The 11163-nt window shown below is 53.6% G+C and overlaps 4 protein-coding genes across 4 annotated transcripts; 2 read left to right on the top strand and 2 right to left on the bottom strand.

Moving 5' to 3' along the window:
- Window positions 1–456: 456 nt before the first annotated feature.
- On the bottom strand, window positions 457–5043 carry BGZ61DRAFT_496891 (uncharacterized protein; the record flags this gene model as incomplete). Its single annotated transcript, XM_046251070.1, has 7 exons — window positions 457–1667; window positions 1734–2096; window positions 2155–2265; window positions 3278–3281; window positions 3572–4206; window positions 4260–4675; window positions 4733–5043. The coding sequence occupies 7 exons, from the start codon at window positions 5041–5043 to the stop codon at window positions 457–459; spliced, it is 3051 nt and encodes a 1016-aa protein (XP_046099837.1).
- A 295-nt stretch (window positions 5044–5338) lies between these two features.
- On the top strand, window positions 5339–6927 carry BGZ61DRAFT_457927 (uncharacterized protein). The gene is made up of 2 exons (XM_046246695.1): window positions 5339–5415; window positions 5477–6927. Exon 2 carries the CDS (start codon window positions 5482–5484, stop codon window positions 6493–6495), a length of 1014 nt encoding a protein of 337 aa, XP_046099838.1. The 5' UTR covers window positions 5339–5415; window positions 5477–5481; the 3' UTR covers window positions 6496–6927.
- BGZ61DRAFT_457929 (uncharacterized protein) lies at window positions 6928–8242 on the top strand. The gene is made up of 3 exons (XM_046246696.1): window positions 6928–7713; window positions 7850–8011; window positions 8066–8242. Exons 1-3 carry the CDS (start codon window positions 7334–7336, stop codon window positions 8118–8120), a joined length of 597 nt encoding a protein of 198 aa, XP_046099839.1. The 5' UTR covers window positions 6928–7333; the 3' UTR covers window positions 8121–8242.
- Window positions 8243–8502: 260 nt separating this feature from the next.
- BGZ61DRAFT_361032 (RNA ligase-domain-containing protein) lies at window positions 8503–10960 on the bottom strand (the record flags this gene model as incomplete). Its single annotated transcript, XM_046241226.1, has 2 exons — window positions 8503–8754; window positions 8804–10960. 2 exons carry the CDS (start codon window positions 10958–10960, stop codon window positions 8503–8505), a joined length of 2409 nt encoding a protein of 802 aa, XP_046099840.1.
- Window positions 10961–11163: the final 203 nt, after the last annotated feature.

An 11163-nucleotide genomic window follows, 5' to 3' on the forward strand; every position in this document is an offset into this window, starting at 1 on the left:
GAACCGATTGTATATCTGGATCGATGTTAAAAGGGGCGGTGACTGGAGCGTGGTCGAGCTTCACGGTAGTATACGGCGTTAGGATCAATCTAGAAAAATATGTCACAGGATACATTGCGGGTCCTATGGCGAAGAGCCTCTTATATCATGATCGTACGAGGGTTCCTCCTTTATTCTCAACCCTACATGTAGGATTAAATCGTTTTGCAGTAACACTGACTGAAGCGATGCAGATTATACACAACTATCGTAACCATGATACCCAAGGGAGTATTAATCACTTGACTTCATAAGAACTAATGATAATACGACACATCAACAAATAGCGAATGTTAACTCATTTGCCCCCCTTCCGATTGTGACAGCAATTTTTTTGGTTCGACCGACGGGAGGTTCTTCATGTTGGATCATCGCTGACTACTTCAGCAAGACCCGGATGGGGCAAGGAAAACGCTCTTATAGCTCCTCCCTGACATGCTTCGCCTTCACCCGAGCTTCTTCTTCGGCCTCGGCAAGCTTCTGCTGGGCAGCATCACTGCCCAGGCTGAACTGGTGGGAAATCCAGTTCCACCCATTTCGGGCTGTCTCTCCGATTTGAGCGAATATCGTCCCACCCGTCGACGAGGTGCCATATTTAAAGTAAGTGGACTCCTTCCGAGCCTGAGCCTTGAGCTCCTCCAACTTAGACCCCTGGGGAACCGGGATGCCGTAACTGTCAAGATAGGCTTTGAGTTCCGATTCAGACCATGCGTCGAATGCATTCTTCTTAGCGCTTGCTGTGACGGATGCAATATAACTGGTGGCCGAGGCGTAATCGGAACCTCCGGCAGTGGATGCTGAAGTGTAAGCAGACTGCGCGGCACTGACAAGCTCATCGCGACTAGAATCCTTCTTCTCAGCGATCTTCTTCGCGATAGCATCTCCATTTTCAACGAGGAACTTCTTCAAGTTGTCATAGCTGAAGTCATCAAAGGTCCACGCACTCCACCCGCTGGCGGCTAGGTGGGAGTGCTTGCGGACGAGGGCCTCGAGCTCGTTCTTCTTAGAACCTTGGGGGACAGGTATGCCCCGAGCATCTAGATATGCCTTGAGTCTGGTATCAGACCACGCGGAAACCACCTGGTTGAAAGCATCCTGGGCAGCAAGGGAGGCGCTATCGGTCGCCCTGGCATACTGGTTCTGCGCATTCGAGGTGGCAGCGCCGAAGGCCGCAGAGGCTCGCCCAGAAACAGTATCACCAAGGATCGCGGCCCGATTCTTCCGAACCAAGGCACGTAGCTCGCTGGCCTTGGTTCCCTGGGGGACCGAGATGCCGTTCTTGTCGCAGAATTCCTTGAGCTGAGACTCGCCCCAGGCATCAATGATCATGTCAGTGAGCGTTGCGTAGGCGGCTTGGGCGCTGGCCGTTGCGCTGGCAGCTTGGTCCTGTGCCTTGAGATAAGCGAGTCGCGAGTTACGGCGGACCGAGGCGATTAGCTTGTCGCGAGTGGTTGGCTGAGGCACTGGGAAACCCTGAGTATCGAGCCAACTTTTGAGATCAGACTCGGACCAGGTTTCGTATAGCCAGTTTCCAGGATAGGAAGATGCCTGGCCGGCCTTGTTGGCGATGGTTTCATAACTGGATCGAGCCTTTTGGAGGAGTGTGTCACGGTGTCGAGGTTGAGGAACTGTATAGATCGTTATTATGGTGAGGCCAAGCTCGGAGCAATCTGGCTTCGAGGGAGTACACTTACCTGGAATGCTGTGCTTATCACAAAAGCTCTTGAGCTGGCTCTCAGTCCACGTGTCCAAGATCCAGTCCTTGACACTGGCCCACGCTTGGTAGGCATTTTCCTCTGTCTCGTACCAGTTGTCCTTGACTTGGGAAACTAGATTGTCTCTCGTGGCGGCCGCATCATCGCGGGTTTCCTTACCTTTGGCCTGAAGGTAGGCACTCAAGTCTGCCGTGTCCCAGCTACTGTAGGGAGCGACGACGTAGTCATTCCAGCTCTTCCCGACCAGCGTTTCCAGTTCCTTGCGATCGGCTGGGGTGGGGTATGGGATGTCGTGGTCGGAGAGCCAACGCTCCAGCTCCGTCTCATGCCATTTGTTATATACTGGGGCCATTGTTAGCATACCGTAGTGAAATGCATCTCGGATTCTAAGTATCCTTACAAGCCTTGGAACCGGGGAACCAAGTGCTGGCGGCGACGCAGTTGGTGGACACGGCGACGCCCCAAACGACGTTGAGGAACCTCATCGTGGAGCCGCACAGACTGCTGCGAGCTAGATGTGGGAATAGGGGGAGTGTAGTGGCGTGTTGTGGTGCTCCAGTGCTTCGGTGACAAAAATGAGGCCAAAATGTCAGGTGTGAGTTGGGAGATGGGTAATGCCAGGAAGGTTGGGACGACGGGCGTTTTGTCGATCAGAGCGGGAGAAGTTAAAGTGAGATGAAGGAATTAAAATGTGCCATGGTTGGAGGGGAAGTGAGATTCAAGAAAAGCAGTCAGGGAGTAAGCCACGGCGGAAAATCAATAACGTCACTGCATCATTATACCGTGGTGGTGGCCGTGGCTGAAGCTTGCTGTTTTTCCAGTCCCCATTACGCCATACTCTTGCATATTCAGCCAGCAGCAAGCTTGACATTGGAAGGTGTCCTCGTTGAGACAGGTCGACCAGCCACAAGCGGAGCCCGTCTCATTATCCCCATCGTCACCGTCGTCATCAGTAATTGGTGACAGCATCATCGCGAGGTGCTCGAGACATGGGAGCCAACCAGGGGACGCCATGATGACGTCGTCTATGCATGACTAGGGTGATCAAGCTTAATACCTAAACAGGAAGACATGCTGACCTAACAAGCTAACCACCTCGAAACCACCTCCCCAGTGAATTGGTAGGTACCTACCTATACCTTTACATGTGCAACGCCCGTGGTTGTACCTTGCCCCCCCAAGACCCCTGGATGTGACTGGGGAACCTGTGGCGATGGCAGCCACCCTGTGATTCAGAGCTGTCTAAGGTAGATCTTTGTATCGCCAAGAATTGATGGCCCTTTCAGCTGTTCCTCTTTAACTAGCTGAGCATCCTTGGAGTGCTGCACTTGAGCCCTCGCACATTTTAAGGGACGATAGGCATGTCCACCCTCCACTACCTCACACACCGGACGAGAGGGACACATCTCTTAACGACCAGGTGGACGATACAATTAGCTCCGACGAAATCCCCGTTGTCTCTAAAGCCAATAAACAGCTATTGGAATCCTGTGGCTAATTGCATGAGTGCTTTGTTACCTTACTTGGCTAGGACTGATTGGTAGTCGTCCGTAATGTTCGTAAGCCTCAAGGCTAATTGCCCATCTCAAGTGTGCAATCGGGAGAGGAATCATGCCCTCAATAGTGTTACATTGATCTATGTATATCGTCCTTTCTTCTATTCTACGCCAAGACCCGGTCCTCGGAAGCACTGTCCTGGTCATGTTCTGGGACCCTGGTGTCCGGCCATCCCTGAAATTAAGCGTAGAAGTTGACAGTCTGCATGTCTCAGTTAGCGAATCAGTCCCAGGCATGATGTCAGCAAGTTCATCACTCACGTCCTTCTTCTTGGCCTGCACTTCGGCAATGGCGTCGACATAGTGCTCGTGACCAATTTTGTTCTTGCCCGATCGCAGAGCAATCATACCCGCCTCCACACACACAGCCTTCAACATAGCACCACCAAACTCGTCGGTGCTTCGGGCTAGCTCGCTCCAGTTAACTCCGGGGTCGACCTTCATCTTGCGGGAGTGAATCTTGAGAATCTGAGCTCGCGCCTCCTCGTTGGGCAGCGGGAACTCGATCTTGCGGTCCAATCGACCAGATCGCAGGAGAGCAGGATCAAGCACATCGACACGGTTTGTAGCGGCCAAAACCTTGATTCGGTCATCAGATGCAAATCCGTCAAGTTGATTCAGAAGCTCCAGCATGGTCCGCTGCACTTCTCGGTCGCCACTCTTCTCGCTGTCGAAGCGCTTCGTACCCACAGCATCCAATTCATCAATGAAGATAATCGCTGGCGCCTTCTCCTTGGCTAGCGCGAAACAGTCTCGCACAAGCTTCGCGCCGTCACCAATAAACATCTGAACAAGTTGGGGCCCTGCCAGCTTCAGGAACGTGGCATCTGTCTGAGCCGCACAGGCCCTTGCCAGGAGGGTCTTGCCAGTACCAGGAGGGCCATACATGAGGGCACCTGGATTTTGTGTCAGCTCAACCTTGTTTCATGGGCCGATCCATTCAACGTACCCTTGGGTGCCTTGATGCCAATCTTCTTGAATCGCTCAGCTTCCTTCATGGGCCAAACGATGGCCTCAACTAGTTCCTCAATCTGCTTGTCCAACCCACCCACATCCGTGTACTGCTCCGTCGGTTTCTCATCAACCTCCATTGCTTTGACACGGCTGTCATACTCGGCAGGTAGCGTGTCGAGGATAAGGTACGAATCTTTGTTGACACCGATCAAGTCGGCAGGCTTGAGTTTGTCGGCATCTACCAGACCGATGAGAGGGAGGAAGATCGTTTGACGAGTAGAGGTCTTGATGACGGCGGATTTGCCTACTCGAGTCGCATCTAGATCGATATTGGCGCCCTCCTCGGACGACTCGGCGGTGGGGTCGAGGTCGAGCAGCTCAACGACGTTTCCTACTAGGTACGGAAGTTGCCTAGAGCCTGGGTTAGAGGCGACATCCCCGCGTCAGTCGAGAGGAGAGAAAACCCACCTGTTGTTGGCAATCTTGTCCAGGTTCTCCTTGATCTTTTCGCCCATGGCGGCCTTTTCATGTGATAATCGTGACAACTCGCTCTTCATGATTCGGGAATCATTCTCGAGCAGCCGTTTCCGGGTTTGGATATCCTGTGTGCTAAGCCCCAGGATCTCGTCATCAAGAATGTCATCGTCGTCCTCTTCAGCATCCTTCATCTCGGCATCGCCATCGGCGCCCTTCTTCTGGTCCTTGTCGTCACCACCATTTTGCTTCTTGTCTTCCTTCTCTCTGCGATCGAGGTCATCGAGCTCTTCGAGAGTCGACATGGTGGAATGGGCGGCGGACGGTGATGGTATGGAGGGTGCAGAATGGACCACCGAATGTATGAGAAACAGCAGCGATGGGCTTTCGGGAGACGATGGTGGGAGAAGGGAGAGTGTGGGCGGAGGCGATCGAGGCTGTTTGGTGTTTGTGCAGTGGAGGGCGAAGCTTCGAGGTAGGCAGTCAGGTCCCGCGTAATCAGCCTGGCTGGCTACAGCTCGGCAGCGACCCAGTACGTAGGCGCCGGGGGACGGCGGTGGTTTGTTCCGGGCGCACGGGCCAATACAGCGATCTTCCATCATGGGCAGGGTCGCGAAGACCTCACGGAATTTTTGACGACGGCGTGAGGACAAGTTGGCAACCACCCCACAAACTACGTAAGTTGAACGCTCATTGTGATAAAATTGGCAACTGATCGTGGTTTTTCTGGAGGGTTAGAAAAAATGGCGCCTCGAATACCCCGAATAACTTCGCCCTGTCTGCGCCAATTGCGCAGGGAATCGGGTTTGCCGCAAAAATCATGGGCTCTCGCGCTTCGCAGCATCTCAACCTCCGGGAAACAGTCTGCCGCTGTTTCCGCTGGTACCCGAGCCCCCATCGAATACACCCCCCCGACGAAGCCTCCTAGCGCTCGACCGGTCGAAACGAGAAAGAGTCAGATGATCCGAACCTACACGTCACTGCTCCGTACCACTCCCTTGATTCTCTTCTTCCAGCACAGCAACCTGACGGCCATTGAGTGGGCCGCTGTACGACGAGAGCTGAAGAAGGCTTTGCTGGAAGTCCCCTCACCCAATGCCGCCCCAGGTGCCGAACCACTCGATATCACCCCATTGGTGCAGTTACAAGTTCTCAGGACCAACATGTTAAGCGTGGCCATGAAGATTGTCGAGTTTTACAACCCAGCGGTCGCCGCGGCGTCAGCCAAGACCCCGCGGACAGCCCGTGGACCTGTTATCCATGATCTATCGGAAGCAGCGTACGAGGCCGTCAAGAACGCCGATGTCCCTGTAGACTCGTCCTTCGCCCAGATCGAGCCGCTCTTGGTTGGCCCACTGGCTGCACTGGTGCTACCCGCCGTCTCCCCCGCCCATGTTTCCGCGGCACTGAGTGTGCTCGCCCCTGTTCCCGGGCAGTTCCCGGCGCCGACGAGGAAGAAGAGCCCCGGCTTCCACGACCCTATCTGTCAGAATGGACTGGCCAAGCTTCTACTTGTAGGCGGCCGGATCGAGAACAAGATCTTTGATAAGGCTGGCGTCAACTGGGTTGGTGGTATCCAGGGAGGCATGGATGGTTTGCGGGCACAACTTGTCGGAATCCTTCAAGGTGCTGGTCTGGGCATCACCACCGCCCTTGAAGGTGGGAGCAAGAGCTTGTGGCTGGCCCTCGAAGGTCGAAAGACGCAGCTGGAAGAAGAGAACAAAGGGCAGCTTGGTGAGCAGAAGGAGGAACAGTAGACTTGAGGCTTGTGACGTTACGTTGGGTGTATCGATAGGTTGCCCGCCCAAGGGACATTGTATGTGTACATGTACGAACAGCATAGGAGGCCAAGCAGCGCCATTTAACGCGGAGTCATGCACTACCATACCGAAGCTCTCCCCGCTGAGGCAGTTCCGTCGTGCCAACTTTCAGGCCTAGACGAATGTCCTTGCCAGCACCTGCTAGGATGTGAGTCGGATCCTCGGTACCTTTTGATCTTGGGTGATGGACTTAGGGGAGGGATCTGCCACCAATAGCTGAGCTCCCCGCCATCTCCGTAGTGGCCGTAGTGTGTAGTGGCCGTAGTGGCCGCCTGCAGCGCCAAAATTAGGGTCCTCAGTGAGCGTCGAAGGAAATAGGAAGGTGCTTACGTGTGGCGCCAGGGGCTTCCATGAAGGACAAAGCTTGGTGCCAAGCTGTCGCGCCTCCTCCACAATCAAGGCGGGATTGCCATCATCAACGCGAACTTGAACAACCCATCCGACGCTATTCCGCTCGACCCATCACCATCCCTTGGGTTCTCCCTACCCTTCTGGGTCCCGACATCTCATCATCTGCGAAGCTGTATATATAGTCGCAATTCACTACTGAGTTTGCGAAGCCAACAACATCCTGTTCCTCTCGGACGACTGCTCCCACACATTCAGACATACTCAGCTCCTGGCCAGCAAGCATCCTCGCACCACACAAGAGCGGTATACCCCCAAAATACACGACGCCTGTTCCTCGGCACCCCCCTATAGCTATTGAGCAAGGAGGCCTGGGCATGCCCCCTTCCGGATAGTCGAAGCCAATCATTCCGATTCCATCATAACCATGGACTTTGCACCCTACCAGTCCTCCCCACCGGAGCATGGCCGCGTGGCATCCCCCGAGTACGCCTCCCCACGACACTCGTACGACGCCAGGCGATCCTTTGAACCCGTCGCATCTCCTCCGCCTCTACAACACCCCCAGCCACAGCGAGGATGGGGCGGCTTTGACGGCCAGGGTGGCGTTTGGGGTGCTGGGGCAGATACAAGGGCATTTGGAGCCTCAAGCACCATGCCCGGCGCATATCCCGCTGCCGAAGTTAGCGAGTTCGATACGAGTCTGGGCATGCGACTTGACTATGAGGCCTGCCTAGCTTACCTGGCATTTCCACCTCTAGGCGCAATTGTCTTGTTGATATTAGAGAGGAATAGTGACTATGTGAGGTATGTTTATGATCTCGTTTTACGATACCATGCTCCGCCTATGTCGCAAGAAAAGTGGTGCAAACCATCTCCTTGCCCTCGCAGTCCCTCCTGTGATCTCTGTTTCCCACGCATGATACTAATCTCTATGAACTAGGTTCCACGCATGGCAGTCAGCCCTCTTATTTACGGCCATCATGGTCTTCCACCTCATCTTTGCATGGTCAACTTTCCTGAGCTGGGTCTTTTTCCTCGGCGATCTGGCTCTAATCGCTGTCCTCACACTAAGAGCGTATCGAGATGCCGAGATCCTGGACAGGTGTGTGCTCAAACGAATTCCGTTGCAATGAGCCTAGTGCTAATCATTGTATAGATTCGAGGTGCCCTTTTTTGGGAGCTTAGCAACTCGATTTCTTGACGATGAGTGACCCGCAATAGACCATGGACAGTCTTGTATCGTGCATTTCTCTATTTTATTCGCAGCCGTAATACCCCCTTTCGAGTCATAGATGTACGATACCACTCAGAGCTGACTACAAGAGATCGTTACCTTTAATAGAAACTGTCCGATTTCCCTCGTTTGATACCGTGCATACTCCCCTCGCTCTTTTCATGTTTAACTTGATTGTGTTTCGTTAAAAATCACTCGTCGTTCATACAAGGGGTTGTCGCCGTTCTTCACAGCAGGGAGTTGGTTCCCGTCCCATGTCATTCTCTCTGTTTCTACAACCAAGAATGTCCTGATAGCCGTTCGAGACGTTGAGCGTCCCTTACTGAATGCACGTGGGTGCTTCCATCTTCAGGTCTCGCCTACCTGGATGACACCCCGTGGACCGTACCCTTCAGCGTAGGTTTATTTTCAAACACGACCTCACCAATGTTCGTCTCGGCAGCGCTGCCCATCTCCAACCATCTCGCCAGCAAGTCGTTGCTTTCCCTAGGCTTTACTGAGCTGTCCCTGGTTCCAATGGTGATATGCGCCACTCGGTTCGTGCATTCCCAATTTCCATCTTCGTCTACAAGTCGGACAACAATAGCCATGACCCGATCATCGAATACAATCTATGAAATGTCAGCACGATCATAGCCAAGGAGTTGTGGGGATCCTCACCCGTTCCAGTAAAACATCGCAGTCTCCAAGTTTCGCATTTGTGATGCCGGTCGCCTCTGCTTCACAATGCAAAGTAGAGTACCGCTTCCATAGCTCAGGATGTTCACGGCAAGATGCACGATGCATCAATGTGACGTGGAATTTCGGCTGTACACGACGTGTTTGCTTCATTTGCATGTAAAACCGAGAAGTCTCAGGCCTCTCTTCTTTGAAGGCCTCCTCAAGCAGCGCGTTGAGCTCGGAAGCGTTGACAGAAACGGACATATATTCCAACTGCGCCGCCTTCGTCGTCTTCTGGGACTGTTCATGTCCTTTGTTTTGTTGCTTATTTGACTCGGCCTTCTTGCCCCTGTTCGGGATATCCTGTCTGAAGTCGGGCTTATAGCCAAGGGCCGCTTCTATCGCACCATCAAGTTGCTCGGGCCCAGGGATCTCCTTGACCAAATTGGGGAATATTTTGTTCAACTCTGTGATGACGGTTTCGAGGTTTTGACGGCTTCCCACCGTTGGGTTCAGATCGATAACCACGTCAAAGCCGTCGTCTGGGCGAGCATATGGATTACAGGGCTCAAATCGGTTGATAAATCCTTCCATGACGCCAATGAACTTGGCTTTGTCAGATGCAGCGTGTATAGTTTGGTGGTTATCGCCACGCTCGACCACCCTTTCTTGAGTGATGCGTCGGATTTCGTCAATCGACCCCTCGTCATGCTTAAAATTCAGGCAGACAAGCTTGGCAGTGGTGTGCTGTAGCTTAACATCGGTGATGATTTGCTTTCGCTCATGTCTCTGAGCGTTGTTACGATCCGCGAGCACGGCTGCGTGGTCCTTGAGCTGATCCAGAACCGCCGCGGTAAACCGAGGGGGTCGAGCTTTGCCCGAGATGTTGTCATTTTGGATGTGGCCCCATCCGAAGAGGTGCGTCAGGGCTAACGCAATGGTCGTCTTGCCACAGCCAATGGTAGCGATCGGACAGAGGATAACATCATTGGTGACCTCTGGCATGACCAAGGGATCGAGGTCGTCCATGTTCGCAGCGTCGGCACCCTTGAGGTTCTTGAACTTCAAAAAGTCATCGCGTAGAGAGATGATGCCGTGGTTGAGGTTGTACTCCTTGGCTAGTTTAGGGTCGGATGCGAGGCGCTTGCGGGCGTACAACAAGTATTCTTCAGTAATGCTGATGTGTTTTTTGAACTTGGGCTGCTTTCCGGAAATCAGAGCCTTGGTGCACTCTCGCCACTGACGATACATGAGGTATGGCTCTTCGAACTTGTACTTGAAGAACCAATCGCGGTACGGGGCTGCGTCGGGATCGTGGCTCATCTTACAGCGGATGACAAACCCCTCGACATCTCGGCCATCATGGGCACCAGTCTGGGCTGCCTCTTCGAGGAAGGCCTTTACCTCATTAATGTCGTCCATCACCATGAGGCCAGTCTTGATGAACCCCCACTCGTCGGCAAACTCCTGAACAAAAGCGCTGGGGTAAGTTGCAAACTCCGGCAGGTTGAGGTTAATACCATGGAGGTATAGGCCCGCTTTATCGGGGGTGTAGGCCAAGATGTGTTCCTCGAAGGCATCGTCACAAAGTTCGGCGACGGCAGTGACGTTCCTCTTTCGGAGCTCTCGTGCTAGGTCGGCCTTGGTCTTTCCCACAGCGGCCAGCTGCTTCTCGATGCGTAGCTCACCAGCGCTAGCATGGCTGGTCTGGATGTCACTGCGGTCTCCGGTAGAATGCTTGCTGCAAACAATGAGAGTGTCATCCTCCAGACCGGCAATGAAAATGATGCATCCATTCTCCTTCAGAGTTAACTCGTAGGGACCCTGGGTCCTGGTCAGAATGTTCGACCACTTAGTTTCATGGACCTCGTCGGTGTTGAAAAACTTGTCGTAACCTCTGACAGCAATCTCGGGCTCGTTTCTCCTCGTCTTGGTGGTGAAAAGGCCGCGAGCGTAGGTAGGGAGGTCACGTCTCTTGTAGTCCCAGTCCTGCATCCGCCACGATTCGACCTGAATGCCGTCCCGAGACCCCTTGACATCGAAAGTTGTCTTCTTGACCGCGAAGCTACCGCGGCGTTTCTCCTTCCGGGCAAGGTCCAGCCCAGCCAACATCTGGGAGACCTCCCGGACATCCTGGGCGATGTAAGGTGCAGCCATGGTGCTGAAGTACCGAATATTGTGCGTGGTTCGTTTGCAGGTGTATCTGTTGGGGAGTGTGAGAAGTGGGCGACAATACGAGTGGTAGTAGGCAGACATGCACGCCCTGGGTCTTCCGTTGTTTGACACCGGGCCGCCAACTCCTTTCGTACCTTGGTAGCCCTTAACACGACCAGAACGCCTTCTCTCGCGGGAAATATGCG

This window comes from Ilyonectria robusta, assembly GCF_021365365.1.
Source record: "Ilyonectria robusta strain PMI_751 chromosome Unknown BGZ61scaffold_20, whole genome shotgun sequence".
Lineage (NCBI taxonomy): Eukaryota > Fungi > Ascomycota > Sordariomycetes > Hypocreales > Nectriaceae > Ilyonectria > Ilyonectria robusta.